We start from the raw sequence: 16,748 nt of genomic DNA, 5'->3' as shown, positions 1-16,748 counted from the left end.
GGTAAGATCGGCGAGCGCGCTGCCATTTGCAGTTATGCAGGAGCTGGCGAGCTTGTTACTAGGCGTTCACTTCGGGGACCTTACGAAGCGTTATTTGGCTCGGTGCTGACTAGTTTCAGCTACGGCGAAGCCCTTCTCAGGTAAAACTGATCGCCTACGGTCATCTTTGAGCTGCTGCGCTCGGCGAAAGCATGCCGCGCCCGCCCAGCGCGGTTCGCCAGGCTGTAGCGCCGTAGGCGCCTTGGAGCAAGATGGCGTCCGTGTGTACCCTCGCTCCTAGCGCGCGTAGCGTGTAAACAACACCACGTGGGACTGCTGGGCGCGACGGCTGCTCAACGTTGCGGCAACGTAATTTGATTTTTGTCTTCCCCTCCCTCCTCAACAGGCGCATATCACGTAGTGCCCAACTCAAATCGGCAGAAAGCATGGAGACGGCCGTGGCCGTACCGGGAATTCACGTGGACATGTCGTCCAAGAGGGGATCGACGGCCGTGTTCCAGCGGACGATCTGTCGTTCGGCGAGCGTCGATCATCGGCCCAAGACCCTGAAGCCCGCCAACGGGGCCGCGGCCGATTCAGGCGGGCTCAGAAAGCCCGCGGCTGCCCGCGAAGAGCCCGCAAGCAACCAGAACAAGCCACCCGCGCCGTCGGGCAAAGGCACGTTCGGAAAGCGCCGTCAGTCCTTCGGCTCCTTGTCCGATCACAAGCACCTGTTCAAGAGGCGACGGCGCGACCTGTTCACGCCGCCGACCAAGTTCCTGCTGGGCGGCAACATCAACGACCCGCTGAACCTGGCCAGCTTCGAGAACGACGAAGTGAACAAGCGTGCGAATGCCGTGACACCCAAGTCGTCTCCGGTACCAACCCCGCGACACAGGACTCAAGTGGAGGTCCTCATCCCGCCCAACATCAACGACCCACTGAACCTCAACACGGGAGAAGACATCGAGTTCAAGCTCATCTCCCCCGGGTCGCGCAGACGAAAGCGCCGGTACAAGCGGAAGTCCAGGAGTGAGGACGACCCCGGTACCGCTGCCGCTGACGGCAGTAGTGCGACTCCTGCCGCTACTGCTGCCTCTGATGATCCTGCTCCTGCTGCTGCTGCTGCTGCAGACGCCTCGGCCATCGCGTCGTCTTCGGCGGGCGACCTCCTAGATGGTTCCGCCACCGACGCAGCGGCGCCAGCCGTAACGTCGACGACGCCCTCTCCGGCCGTCAGCGTGGCGACGCCGACGTCCTCCCGGAAGACGTCTGGGAGCGCTACGGCGGGCTCGCACGCTTCGTCCGCTGCCGCTTCCGCTTCATCCTCGTCCTCGGCTGCTCTCTGCCCCGTCGACAAGATCGTCTCCCCCGTCGTGCCTCAGGGTTCGCCCGTCAAGTTCTCGCGGCGCAAGTCGTCGGCCGAGTCGCGACGTTCGACCGGCAGCGGCTCGGCCGCCGCTTCGTCCCGCCCGCCGGCCAACGCGAAGCAGGTTCACTTCAGGCCGAAGGACGCACACTTCCAGTACGGCAACTACAACAGGTACTACGGCTACAGGAACGGCGGCGGCCAGGAGGACCCGCGGCTCAAGGCGATGAAGAAGGAGTGGTTCCGCGGCCTGGACGTGCTCGACATTGGCTGCAACGTGGGCCACCTGACGTTGTCGCTGGCGCGCGACTACGCGCCGCGCAAGGTGATCGGACTGGACATCGACGGGGGCCTGATCCGCGCGGCGCGCCGCAACGTGCGACACTACCTGACGGCAGCGCTGGCCGGGGAGATGCGGTTCCCGGTGTCCATGGCCATCTGTCACGGTCCCATCGCGGCGGCGGCTTTGCCCGGCCGGCAGGCCGAGTCCGTGGCCTTCCCCAACAACGTATTCTTCGTCGAGGTGAGCGCCGACTTCTTGCTTTGGACACACGCGACTAGTGGAATACGAGGTTAACTGCGAACTGACCCAGCGTCATGTTCGTGCCAACTGCCACTAGCCAAGTTCTTGCTTGAAAGGGCTTCAGTGTCAGCATAGTCTCTGCGCAATGATTGGCACCACCCACTGCCCTCACTGCAAATGTGATGGTGTGCCATGAGCTTGGTAGGGTGGGTTGGAGCTGCCGCATAAATACTGTCTTAACGGTAGCTGCCTGAAGCAAGCCGGCTTAAGCTAGATCCTCGTGACATTTGGACAGTACATCTTTGGTACTCAGTTCCTCTTTTGTATTTCTCCAGGAACACAGGAACAAGATTAAGATTGCACAACTTCAATGCAACAGAACAACAAATTTTGATAAATTTTTCTAAATAATAACAACCCAAACAGACAAAAGTAGTTTACAATCAGTGGCATTGCACTAATGTGCTGGCATTGCAGTTGGGGTGCGTAACTCAAAAGGGGAACTTTGGCTCCTATTTTTTTTAGACTAAAGCATAAACCCCACGCGAGTGATTTTGTGCACGACAGTGATGAGTGACTGCTTCAAGCGAGCATAGCCGGGCGACCAGATCGCTTGTCCTTGTCGCTCTGTCGCTCGGTTCTGGAAATCTGAAATTAGTCACTGGGGGGGGGGGGGGGGGTCGCCTGGAATTGCTACGAGCGACTAGCCAATAGCATGAAGGAGGAACTGGTTGTACACCAGTGACATACTACCGGTTGTCGCACAGAAAGAGCAAACGACTGAATTTTAATATATGCAACAAATTAAAAATAACTTACTACAAGACCTTCAGAAATATTTATGATGCTCTGTACAGCAAAACAAATAAACATAAATTATTAGAGCATGTGTCACATAAGTTTTGGTATGTATTTGCTGCCCTCATACCAGCAACTCTGAAGAGGCGTTGCTCACGAGTGGGGGGGGGGGGGGGACGCGACAGCCATCTCCATTGTGTTGCTTGTCGCTGTCGCGTGCAAGATTGCTTACATGATGGTTATATTTGATAACCAATCTTCTGCCGAGTAAGGGAAAATGGAACCTTTAAAATATATATGTATACTCTAAAATAACTTGGTCTTGCCAACTTGTTTCCCCTTAAAGGATTGGTAGATTCACCATCTATGGTGAGAGCATTACCGTTATAATTTTTTAAGGATGATGGCCATATCACGCATGGTAACTAAGCCACTTTTTTGCAAGAAAGCAAGACATGAGCAAGAAGGTCAAAAGAGCACCAGCTAGCCCAAGATTGTGTCGAACAAGGGTGACAAAAAATTGCCTGCAAAAAAAAAAAATTATCTATTCTCCGCACTCTCTTATCAGCACTTTCCAAAAAGGGGTTTTAGTATCTCCAGTCATTGCTGTGCAAGTTTGGACAGGCTATATCATTTTAGTTTTGACTTGTACAACAAACAATAGCTGCCTCACTTGATCAGGTGGGTTATATATAGCATGTACAAATAACTAGCTTGCTATAAGGAACAAACCAACTAGCTTGCCAACATATTCACATGGGTGCACCGGAGAAAAATATGTTTATCTTATCTCGGGGGGGGGTCTGAAGGGGGGGGGCAGGAGTCTGGAAAGTTCTGTTCCGTGAACTGTTCTAGGCTATGATGCACGCTTTTAAGAATGTTGGTATATACGGTGGCCATGATGGGGGGGGATACCTCTGTGCCGAAGCCAGAGGTATCCAGTTTGGTATCGGTATCTACCAAACAGCTTCAATGGGCGCTCTTATTGCTTTTCTGCCAGGCCATTGCCAAAGATGAAAAGAAAAATGTCTCTGCAGTTTGGTTCATTGGTTGCATTCTTCAGTGTCCTCTTTGTTGACATTTTGTCCATTGTTTTGTATGGCACAAGGCTCACCTTCAAAACACAGAAGACGAATCACTGCAAGCTGTTCCTCTCTGGCGGAGATGACTAACTGAAGTCATTGTTTTTCGCGTCACAAACTGACATGACGTGTCCAACACTGGTGGCCAATGTAATTATATTGGACAGGATGCTGCCTGCCTTTCCAAACTCTCTAACCTTCTTATCTTGCCTTGGCCTGGGTGATACCTTTCTCTAGTATTTTATGTTGCACGTACACAGAAGCAGAGTCCCCTTCGAGGCATCTCTTCTATATATTGTATTAAGGTGAACTTCAAAGATATTGTTCTAAGTTAAGCCAACACCTAAAGCACTGCAAACTTTCTCTCAATTCTGTTCAGCTGTTCTTGTTTGATGCTGCACACGCACGCGCGCACACACACACACACACACACACACACACACACACACACAAAAAAAAGGCCACAAAAATATGACAGAGTACTTGGGGACATTTCTTTGCTATCCATAGTGCATGAAGCAAAAGCATATTTTGGTAGTTGTTGAATTGCCTGAAGTGTACAGGCAATACTTTTGTTTACGTAGACGACAAGAGTATGCCTGGTATCATGGATTCGCATGAAAGGACACGTTGGCTTATTGCCAGGGACACACCTTGTTGTGGGACTTCTTATCTGGCTCACAGTTGGCACCAGGAACCCAGCGCCAACACTAAACGCTCACTCTATTGTGCTGCAGGTTCTTGTATTATATCTATTTCTCGCTAAGTGCTTGTGGGCTTCTTCTAGCGGCTCAGTGGCATCTCCTGGGCATTGGCCTCGCTTTTTAAGTTGTGGTGGTGGGATATAATCACTCCTCCAACTAGTTCAATTCAGCGAAAGAGCTCTGGGTTAGTGTGGCCTCAGATGTGTTCAGTGATGGGTATTATTTTGGTTCTTTTGTTGCAGTCAAGGGATGTCTTTTGTCAGTGGTAAATATCTTGAACCCCAGGTGGGTCAAAATTAATCCAGAGCCCTCCACTATGGCGTGCCTTACAATCAGAACTGGTTTTGGCACTTATAACCCCAGAAAGAAGAAGAAAGAACAAACTCTCTTATATGCCATGTTTATGAAAACAAACTATTAGTACTTGTTTGTACAAAGGAGTCCACTGTTCAGGGGAACATTTAACGAGTAATAAAGCCGCTATAGCTGAAGCATTTCTTCACTTTCATTGGAAGGAAAGGGCTAATGCAATGAATGAGACGTACATTTAAGCATAAAAATTAGTCTTGGGCCTTTATGACCTGCTTCAGTGATATTTGATAGCAGAATGCTAACTGCATGTTCCCAGCAGTGGATCATATTGTGCTTGCTGTGCAAACGTTTGATTTTGTCTCTAAAGCAGCAATGGCAACAATTTGCCTGTACTGTAGCAAAAGTGGTCAGGGCAGGAAATCGGTCCTGAAATTTTCACCACAAGGAGCTGTTCATTTCGGCAGCCAGCAAGGCAAATACCCAATGAAATAAGGCATGGGCTATTCTGCAGGCTTAGCTGAGCTTGCCAAATTAGGAGCTTCAAAAAAAAAAAAAAAAAAAAGCTATCTGTTACACTATTTTTCAACCCGTGAAGCACAAGTAGCCATAGATTTTGTGTTTGTATTTGAAAGCATTGCAGTGGATGGACACCTCCCTCTAATAGTTTAGGTTGCATGCACGGAGAAGCAGTGTTCTAGGTTTTTCATGTTTGTCTAGCATTATTTTGCTGGCACGTTCAATTTCTGACACTCCATTGTTAATAAAGCAATGTACATACAGGCTTGGTACATACTTCTGCTTTCTCTCTTTTACCTGTTGTTGCAATCATTACCATTTCGAAACAAGAAAAAACGAAAAACCACTGATATTATTTTCTTCGACATCTTCAAGGCATGAAAGAGCAGTGTTGTTTGTGTGTATGCATGCGTGCAAGGAACAAAAGTGCAGTATTTTATTCTTACCGAAGTTCCTGCTGTAAAGATTAGACTACCCAACAGCTGCACCTGTCACTTGAACATCTGTTCTTCAGAGAGCAGCCACGAATGATGCAAAACAATTTTTTTTCTACTATTGCTTTTTTTTTTTTGGCATAGCTGTAGCATTGGAGGGGCTTGGCATGAGATATGCCTCTGCAAAGATGCTTCAGTGACCGCAACTGTTTTTGTCCTGTGCTTGCCTGGCCTGGCCAGCTTTATATTCACTGGCGGCTCTTTTTTGTACGCAGTACGGGCCACTGTAGTGCGAGTGAAATTGTGTTCTTACGTATCCCACTTAGACAGCGCCATTCGACCGAGACTTGTTCTGTGTATGTGCAGGGCAACTACATACTGGACAGCGATGCCCAGCTGGAAGCGCAGCAGGAGGAGTTTGACATGATTCTCTGCCTGAGCCTGACCAAGTGGGTGCACCTGAACTGGGGCGACGACGGCGTGCGGTTCCTGTTCAAGCGCATGTACCGCCAGCTGCGGCCTGGTGGGCGCATGCTCCTCGAGGCACAGCCCTTTAACTCCTATGCCAAGAAGAAGAAGCTCACGGTTGGTACTAGTGCAGCAACATCAAACCGGTTTTGCGGAAAAAACGGTTATTCGAATTTGAAAGCCGGATAACCAGAGTGATCAGTTATTCGGTTAATAGTATCCGGATACTCAGATAGCCGGATATTTGTTCTTCTGTACTTGTGCCGAAATTACCTCTCTTTCTCTCTTGTATTTTTATATCTGTGGTTATTTTTGCAACCGGCTCGTGCAAACTCGATATCTGCTCTAGTTAACCTCCTTACCTTTTCTTTTTTTAAACACCAAATATTCGTGCGTGAAATTTTGAATATCTGGCTAACTGGTTATTTAAACTGGATATCCTGAAGGATCCGTTTCTTGAAATCCAAATAACCAGTTTTCGAGACTGGATTCACTTCCCTCTGGTTAAACCGGATAGCTGGTTTGACGGATATTTGGCAGCACTAGTTGCTGACCCTCTTTCCCGATTTTCCGCTCTTTTCCCCGACACGAACTTTGCACAAATTCCACTGCGACTACTCCGCCTGGCCTTGAACTGTCCTTTCCTGCTCTCGGATTTGTATGCATTTTCAGTCTGCATCTTCACAGTGGAATGCGTTTGCGAATCTTATTCTTATTGCCTTTTGTCTCTCTGCTCCTCTTTTTATATATTTTTTGCTATTGTGTTCATTCAGGCCATTCAGGCTTACTGCTCAGTCACGGCTATGGTGTTGGGCTGCTAAGCACGAGGTCGCAGGATCGAATCCGGTCACGGCGGACACATTTCGATGGGGGCGAATTGCGAACACACCTGTGTACTTATATTTAGGTGCATGTTAAAGAACCCCAGGTGTTCCAAATTATTCTGGAGATCCCCACTACAGTGTGTCTCATAATCAGATCATGGGTTTGGCACGTAAAATCCCATAATTTAATTACTGCTCAGTCACAGGATATATCTACTCTCCTTGCTTTCAGTTATTTATCATTGATGATATTAATGCTTTTGGGTTCACTCCTTTAAATACATTTACAAAAGCCATGAGATGAAACGTAGCAAGGCAGAGACAAGACGTGCTTCAGTTCATGTTTGGCATGGGTTTGGCACGTAAAATCCCATAATTTAATTACTGCTCAGTCACAGGACATATCTACTCTCCTTGCTTTCAGTTATTTATCATTGATGATATTAATGCTTTTGGGTTCACTCCTTTAAATACATTTACAAAAGCCATGAGATGAAACGTAGCAAGGCAGAGACAAGACGTGCTTCAGTTCATGTTTGGTAAAGAAGATCTCATGAGAAAGACCTAAGTGGGCTGGTTTTCTCCTGAAGGGGCCTCCGCATGCAAGCATGATGTTTAGCACAGTGGTGCGAAACGTAGCAAGGCAGAGACAAGACGTGCTTCAGTTCATGTTTGGTAAAGAAGATCTCATGAGAAAGACCTAAGTGGGCTGGTTTTCTCCTGAAGGGGCCTCCGCATGCAAGCATGATGTTTAGCACAGTGGTGCTATAGATGAATCTGGCTGCGACGTGGAATATGCACCACTAGAAGACACAGCAGCTACACATGCTCAGTATCACCTGTGCAAGTGATTACAAGGGCCTGAATTTTGTCTTCCATCCCCGTGAAGGCAATCCCCAATAAGCACAAATGATTGAAGCAGGAGAAATACTTAAGCCAGCTCAATTATGTGTTGATGCAGTGACCGTCAACGGCAGAGACAAATTTGATGACCCTTGAGATTGAAAAACGGACTGCAGTTTCGGATGCTGTACTTCTGTGACGTTTACACCTACTTGGAACACGACAGCTGAATGGGTTTGTTGCATTTGCGTAGGAGCTGGTTATGCTACAAAAAATATTTATTTATTTATTTATAATACTCTCAAGGTGATTAGGGCGTTACAGGGAGGAGTGGGAGTAAATCATGTTCAAAATGGCACTGAGACGATTTCATTCAGATGACGTCTTCGGCACAAATGAATGAAAGTGCACGTTAATCTGGCAAAATGACACTTGAACCTTTAAGTGATGGTGGACATGAGATGAAACGTAGCAAGGCAGAGACAAGACGCGCTTCAGCTCAGGGTTGGTAAAGAAGATCTCATGAGAAAGACCTAAGTGGGCTGATTTTCGCCTGTTGGAAAGGATAGGGAGGTCAAGAGAAGGATTTATTGCAGTAATATGACGGTACGAGAATAGTTGGCGACAATGAACCAAGCTGAATGGTTCTGGATAGCTTCAAGTGTGTTCAAGTGTGGATACAAGTGTAGGACAGTGAGGGTCCCAGATTGAAGTAGTGTACTCTAATTTTAATCTGACCAGCTTTTTATAAAGAAGCAGTTATAAGGAAATGAGTGCTAAAGAAAAATTTTGGTGCACAAAAAAAAGAGGAGAGAGAGAATGCAGTTGGCATTGTTAATTGCATAGGTAATATGCATATTAAGATAGTCCCATAATTGAATCGTGATGGTAGTCTTGCCTTTTGTATCGGGTCGCTGTGGCCTGTCCAAAGTGTTCAAACCGTTGTGCCCCCCAAAAATAAAAAAAAGTTAACACATTCATCAGCGCAGCTTGTTTTGTTTGCAAGCAATGGTTGTTGACAAACCTAATTCTGTTCAGGCATTTTATTTGATTGTGAAGCACACTTGTGGAACACAACATGCAGTAGACAGGACAGACGCTGACTTGTTTGAGGCAGTACCTCTCTTGGGTGGTGCAGACAGATGGGGACAGTATAAGGACCAAGGCAGTAATGTGGGCTAGCTGGTCTGTCATAACTGGGTTCCTAAGTAGCACTGAAAAATATACCAAGGACACACATATGAAAGACATCATGTGCACACCTGCACAGGATGCTAGACTAGTGCCATATGTCGTCTTTCTTATGTCTGTTCTTGTATTTTTAGTGCTGCTTGGGATACCAGCAAAAGGGGCGTACTTTGCATGAGCTTGCAGTTGTTCGATGATACGAATAAGCACTGCTGCTTTTGTTGCATTAGCCAGTATCCCACAGACTGAGGAGAGAAGGCTCATCCGTGCCTCGGCAGTGTACACAATGTGGCCATGTGCACACTGCATGGAAAAGGGTAGGAAGGGTGTTAACAGGCAAGTTGTGTGCCGAGAGGAAAATGTGGACAAGTATTTATCAGCACAAGACTCTGATAAGCGTTGCAGTAATGAGCACAGTCAGCACAAACACGCCGAGACACTGCTTGGATAGTGCAGGCGCTTAGCATCGACTAAATTGCACGGACTTGCACAGATAGGTGGTGTTTAGCGTATGGTAATCACTTTGTCTCCAAGTGTTAACGCGTGTGCAGTTCTTCTGGTGCATCCCTTGAAGGCTTGTGGATCTTTTGGAGTAGTGTGTTCTCAAAGCTGAGGGCCCTTGATATGCCTAGACCATATAGTTCATAACAAAATTACTGAAGGCAAGTCTGGTGCTTACAGGGGCTGAGGAGAGACTGCAACTGGGCCTCGATTTAAAGCGCAGCTCTTAGGTTCCTGCGGCAAGCGTCGGCATTGTCCCTCTTAACCGAGCGAACGAGCGCAGCGAAGGGTGAAAGCGAACGTGGAGCGCAGTGGGAGATGAAAGACGGCGATAGCGAAGATGACGCGAGGAGGAGGGTATGGCGAAAGCATGAGAAGTGTAGTGCCGCACAAGACGGGCTTTGCGACGATGATGGCTACTAGATGGCGCCAGAGTAGTGCGCAGCGTCTGTATGCAAGGGTCGGTAGGCCCACGAGCCTCCGAAATGCTGAGCGAACTGGCTGGCAAAGTTACGCTTATCTAGGATGCCAGCCCACTCTGGGAATGGCGGGAACGAAATGGCCCACCGTGCTGCCAGAGAATTAACCAGGCGGTGGAGGCATGTTCGCTACCGCTACCAGTTGGAACGACACCCAGTCACAGCTACAATGACATTGTCACCGCGTACAGGGAGGACCGGCGGATATATCCACCTCCGGATTCTTCCCTTAGTAGATTGCGAGCCACGGATCTCCGCAGGGCGCAAACAGATACTGTTATGTCCCCTAAAATTCTATCTTATCTATCCAAAGGCAACTATAATTCAAAATGTAAATATTGCGACACAGATCCAGCCAATCAGCATCATATTCTATGGGGTTGCAGGAATAATCCTCCCGAAAAAAATCTCCTGTGGCAAGCTCCCTCACAGGAGGCGTGGGACTCCGTACTAAAATCTACTAACCCTCAAACCCAAGCGGGGCTGGCGGACTGGGTGGCGAAGGTCGCAGCCAGCTGGACGCCACTCTAGCCCCCTCTGCCTGATATCGGCTCCCCCCTCCCCTTGTCTTCAATAAAGTTCATTTCCTCCTCCATGGAAACAAAGCGCTGCATGAGTGGAGGTCCGTCTGTGGCGGCTGCTGTGAGTGGCGCCGACACGTCACTCCCATGCTGCCTCTTGCGATCTTCCGATTAGTGAGGCAGTCGCGCCACAAAGCGCTCCGTTTGCTACGTGCCGCACGAGACAGATTGTCCGCGCCAGCCAATATATTCCTTTTCGCGCTGCATCAGTAGTCAGAGCGACGCCCCGCCCGCGTTATCAGTGGTATCAGCCACCTGTGAATGGTGGATGATAAGCATGGCATAGAATCTTGCAAAAGGCATTGCTACAACATCGCTGTCCTGATGGGCAGTTAGTAGATGGATATGTTAGACTGGTGTGATTGTGGCTTTAAATGTTCCTGTGGCATTATGCTATATCTTTGTAAATTTCTATACAGTTGTACCTTTCTAAAAACAACAACACGTCTTTGCACACGTGTATAATAATTCAGTTGTTGAACTTATAATGCAATGTTCAAAATGACTAGTTTGCAAAGTCACTGGGCCATTTACTATACTGTACCATAGTTTGTACTACTACTCTATCGCTCCCATGTTGGCGGAGCAGTCATACGTACCTGCAGCTCCTGTAGGTATTAGTGCCACAGTGCCATCAAATAAGTTTCGTGGGAAACTCTATGGCTCTAGCCGGCTAGTTGTTCTGCTTGTGCCGGAACACCTAAGGTTTTTGAATCTTGACATCTTGCTCACATCATTACGTTGAGTTCATCAAATGCATGAAGCTGTGTGAACACTTCCACTTTTCCTCTTTCCGGTAACTTGGCCCTTATTGCACTTTGACAGTCATGTTGTTCAGCTTTGTCCAGGTAAACAGTACTTCATTGGTTGGGTCTTCCTCTCTCTCCCCACTATGCCAATATCTGCTTTGTTGCCTTTCCATGGAAGGCTTGTACTGATTCGAAGCTTTCCTTGCAGGAGACTACATACAAGAACTTCCATGCAATTGCCCTTCGGCCGGAAAAGTTCAACGAGTACCTGCTTTCACCAGAAGTCGGCTTTGCAAAGTGTGAACTTGTCGCCACGCCTTCCCATGCTTCTAAAGGTTGGTGCTTTCAATGTTTGCTCTTCTTTTTTTTTTTTTTAATGCTTAGCTATACAGGTAAATCTGCTTATAACGAACCTCCATATAACAAATTCCTGGATATAACGAATTTTTCCTATTCCGTGCCGTTACTCCATAGAAGCACATGTATTTGAGACATCTATGTAACGGAAGTGGCAGCGGGAGACCCCCTTGAAATAACGAATTTTCCCCGCCGACAACCTAGAGATTTCGGCCCAAATTTTGTCATTTTTGCGCGAGCAGCAACCGCAAGCACCTTCTCCGTCGCGACGAAATGCAAAGCGGCGGCGTCGTGCTTGGCGCGCTCGAATTCACGGTGACTGCGAAGCGAGAGCGAGCTCACGTGTGCGTGCGTGCGAGCATGCACGAGGCGGGCCTGCATCCCTTGACCCGGCGATCTTGCCACCGCGGGCGTGACCTTTCCCTCTCCCTTCATTCAAACCTGATCCCACCGCTTGCTGCAGCTGGCCTAGACCGCCAAGCCGGCACTCTCCTTTTCCAGTTATGTTGCCGGAAAAAAAAAGTGTTTTTTTTTTCGCTGGCAGCGCCACTCTTTGGTTAGACTCGAGTATGAGCCTAAATTTGCGCTACCATATCGCCATCAGCATTTCAATATGGCCACCTCCTAAGCACTTCGAGCCTAGCTCCCACAGCTTTGACCATGTGCTGTAGTACGTGTGCTTAGGCATTAGTCTACCAACTTTAGTTAAACAGCGAATGTTTACAAGGTTATGCGGTCGATAAAACTACTATCCTTACTTCGTATAGCTGTCTGCTAATTTGCTGTCGCAATCGATGCTTCGCCTTTCGGGCGAAACTGGGACTTTTTTTTTAATCCCAACTTTAGTGTATTGGGAGCAAATCTTGAGCGATAGTTGTACTTCTATATGAAAGCATGAGGTGCGCGGTACTGTAATGGCACGTACACACTAGCGGAAAAACGCGCGCGGCGCACCGCCGGCGGCAAAACGCAGCAGCGGCAGGGCGGCCACACGAACCGGCGGCACGCCGCTGCGGCAATCACGTGACAGACTAGACTCCTCTCCCCTTCTCGAACTATCCGGGAGCTGACGCGTGCAGATGATAATGCGAAACGAGAAACAAGCGGTCGGGCGGGTCCGCATGGCACCATTTCCCGCGCGCACCGTCACGGAAGCGGGCCGCTCTCATTGGTCTCCTTCATCCGCGGCACGTGGCAAACCGCAAAAAATCGGTCCAGGAGCGATCCATGCTGCGGCAACAAAAAGCAGCTTCGCGGATTTTAGGATACACGTGTGTGACAGCCACAAACTTACAAATTCATGGGGGAGTTATTGTACCCTCGATACCAATGGTGTTAGACAGAAGTGGGTAAAAACATGTGAAGAAAGAAAAAATGCAGCAAAGGGCAATGTTAGGTCATGTGAAGACTGGGTTGATGTCAGCAATGGCCGTGCGAAATTCACTATCTTCGATTGCAACAACCATGCCGGGAATGTGGTTCCATTCGTTTGAATCCTGGGAATGAAATACTCTCAGAGTACAGGGTTTAGTACGACACTGCAAGATATCAACTTTCTGAGGTGAAATGTAGGTTTGGTCTGGAACGGGGCTGGTACACAGAAAGGAATTACGAAAATATTTTGTAAAGCAGTGCGAGGCAAGAGCACCTACGACTAGTTGCTTAAATTAATATCCCCTCCAGTCACAACACACACATTTCTGTGCACAACTTGTTTTGGCCAGTTTTGTCCAGCGGTTGCAAGCGCAAGAAAATGCGTACATGAAGCTGCGCGTAAATCGAACCCCCTCCATAATCAATGTGGCTTCAGTGCACGTGACCATTTTGCTGGAAGCAATACCTTGTTTGACGGTATGTTTGACATGCCGCATTTCATCAGCAACTGTGTAGCAATTTTTTTTTTTTTTTTTTTTGCGTTCCTTGTATTGCATGTCGCAAATAATTTGTGTGTGTGCTTCGAGCTGTTGATTCAGTTCTTGTTGTGGGGGAAAAAAAAAGACAACAAAAAATGCAGCGTGACTGACTTTATACTGAATAAAGATTAATTACTCTGTGATTACGAAGATCTGCAGAAAACTGAGTATCATTCTACTACCTTGAATTTTTTTCAGAAGAGTTTGCAGCTCCTTCAAATAAAATTGTGTAGCTTTGATACATTTCACATCATGCGTGACTTAGGGGAATATATTTAGCGCCAACGTAAGAGGCTAGAATGTGTGGAACTTAAATGGTACAGCTGAACCTCGATATAACGAACCCGGGTTTAACTAGTTAACATGTTTATAATGTTTCGTGCTGATATGGACATGTGACGAATACCGTACGTTTATGACGATGAATGTAAGAAAGGTATCTTTATGTTGTATGTGACTGTGTTGTGCAATTAATCAGTACAGCCCATGTTCATGTAGCAAATAAAAAGCAAGTTAGCACTTTCCTCCTCGATGATACGAATTTGGTTCCATTATTGCCCGGTTTTAATTCGTTGCACATTTATATTTAAGTCCGCATCGTTTTTCTAATTGTTAGTTGGTATTAACACATGTGCTCCTTGTTGGATTCTTTCTAGTTGCTCAACTCGTGTTTAGTGCTAAAATGAAAACATCTTTGCATCTTTCACTTCTTTCCTCTTGTGCAACTTTCTCTATCAGTTTCCCAGTTTGGCTGTCGCTTTTGAACACTTCAAATTTTGTATCGTCATAGCACAAATCATCAGTCCAGGATGCGCATGACATTTTTATTTCTGCTGTATTATGCATTCTTTATTTGTGCTGTACGTATGCATTTCTCTGTTTCATAACTGCTGTGGCCTTGAGAGCACAATTAAATTTTTTTTTAGAATAACGATCATGTGCGTACTCAATCGGTCTGATCGTATTTACTTATGCACTTGGTGCAGGTTTCCAGAGGCCCCTCTATTTATTCACCAAAGCGGGCTCACTCGATGAGTCTCAAAGCCAGCCCCGAAATGATGCAACAGCCTCCAGCAGCAACAACAACACAAGCTGTGCGTCCAGCACAATGGAAGCCAGTGGAATGCAGGAGTGACTGCCCTTGCTTGTGGGTGGTGTGATCTTGTTCTGTCTTGTGCGATTGTTCCACTACACATCAGACTACTCTCCCGGTGCATCGCGTGCACAGGACAGGCCTTGCAAGTGCGCTTGTCATTTCGCTGAAGTGGGACACTTTTTTTTTAATCTCCCAAAACAATATTTTTTTTCTTCGTTTGTTTGGTGCCTCTTCCATCGTTCAGTGTTGGCTTCCTGCTGGGATTCAGCTCGTCTCATCGAGACTCTCTCTCCACATGCACATAATGCGGCGCCATGAACCATTTGCTTCTCTCGAGTTGCCTTCTGTTTTTTTTTTTTTCCATTGAGGGAGTCGTTTCATTGTCTTTTTTTTTTTCCTCGTTTTGAAAGCATGGCTGCAAAAAGCCAGTGCAGTGTTTTGCAATGCAAGTCATGTGCCAGTAAGGAGATCATGGAATGAGCTCTTGTACTGATTAAACATGACTCAAAGATAAAAAGGTGCGGGCTTTTGTCACTTTACTGGAAAGGTGCAGAACGCCTGTGGAATGAGTCGTATGCTGCCTTAACAGATCTTGTTCTAAGGCTAGTTGGTTCATACTTAAAGAAATAACCATAGTGTTAACACAGTGGACCCAAGAGGGGCAACATGATGAACACTACTGCATTCATAGTGTTTGTTTTGTCAACTTTCTTGTGTCAGTCGCACTAACGCTACTGTTATTGCTTGAAGTCCTGCCGCCGTAGTTTACGAACAGCATACGAGTGTGCTACACAAGGTACAGCCCAGTACATTTAGACCTGCGCAATATTGCTGCATCAATGTGACAGGCACAGGGAGGTGACTGAGAACTACAAAGATGTAAAGCTGTCTGCTGGACCAGCTTGTGCCTGTATAAAAGGAAGTACAACTCTGCAGTGATCTGACAGTTAACAGTGTGTTGGTATCAGCTGCCATCGCCTATCTCAGTCTCGCAAACTCTCTGCAGTACAGCAAAGGCTGGGTCTCGTATCAGCCACTTGGTAATGAGAGACTGCAGCATGTTCCAGAGAAGGGTTTGTCCATTGTGCTAATGCTTTTGTGAAGCTTCCATTCAGTATATGATCAGGGGCGGACAATAAAGGGAGTCCTTCCATTTGGCTCTCGTAGCTTCATTGCATTGCATGGAGTTACGAGTCGCATCAGCCAACTGGAAGGAGTATAGTACAGGTACTATACTCGCACCTCACAGGCTGTTGTCAGCACTATGGAAGCTACACGAATTCTTAGCCAATAGGAAGGCCAAATGCCCCTGTTACATGCTCCATGGTTAGTGGATTGATGCACGAAATGTCTTCACGCCGTAACCACAAGCTGCGTTAACGTGCATGCGAGAGCAGGGCTTTGCTTCACCTGTACGCTTTCCCTGCAGTTGCCTTGCAGCCTCCTTAGCAAGTACAGTATAGACCGCTTATAACGTAAGTCGCCAGAGTCGCGAATATCTGCACTATAAACGGTACCGCACTATAACCAAAAACAATGATTTTCAAGCCCTGCACGCATGCAAAACATGTAGACCAAGCATGTAGACGCGCTTTGTACTATCGCGCGCACATCGCGATTACGACTATGCGATCATCGATGGCGACTACGTAGTTTTTTAGGCACGCGGCCGACGCGCGTACCGAGTAAAAATGAAACTACTGCTGCAGAGAAAACCGCGGCCGCTATCGACTCGATCGTGGATGACGACTACGCAGTTACGAAAGCCCGCGGCCAACGCCTATTTGCTTTAAGCGTTCCGGCGTTGCTGTCATTCACGTACGATTTCAACTGATGGCTGTGGCGATGCGGACTAAGCCGCTTCGTTTCGGTTGGACGCTAGCGCTGTTCTTGCTCTTTTGCGTCGCATATTTGCGGCACTCCGCGCTTACCGAGCTCCGAAAGTAGTTCAAATTAAGCGATGTGCGGCCAAATAAGTCCGAATTAATGAGAGTGTGGTTGCATTGAATAATGCATATGCCGGCCGGGAGCA

At 47.5% G+C, this 16,748-nt stretch overlaps 1 protein-coding gene across 1 annotated transcript; it reads left to right on the top strand.

The window, feature by feature from the left end:
- The first annotated feature begins 10 nt into the window (after positions 1-10).
- LOC119446347 (7SK snRNA methylphosphate capping enzyme) lies at positions 11-15,233 on the top strand. Its single transcript, XM_037710758.2, has 5 exons — positions 11-140; positions 386-1,871; positions 6,084-6,302; positions 11,559-11,685; positions 14,607-15,233. Exons 2-5 carry the CDS (start codon positions 426-428, stop codon positions 14,753-14,755), a joined length of 1,941 nt encoding a protein of 646 aa, XP_037566686.1. The 5' UTR covers positions 11-140; positions 386-425; the 3' UTR covers positions 14,756-15,233.
- The last annotated feature ends 1,515 nt before the right edge of the window (positions 15,234-16,748 follow it).

Source organism: Dermacentor silvarum, chromosome 3, assembly GCF_013339745.2.
Source record: "Dermacentor silvarum isolate Dsil-2018 chromosome 3, BIME_Dsil_1.4, whole genome shotgun sequence".
Lineage (NCBI taxonomy): Eukaryota > Metazoa > Arthropoda > Arachnida > Ixodida > Ixodidae > Dermacentor > Dermacentor silvarum.
This window is presented reverse-complemented; position numbering and strand designations above follow the sequence as displayed.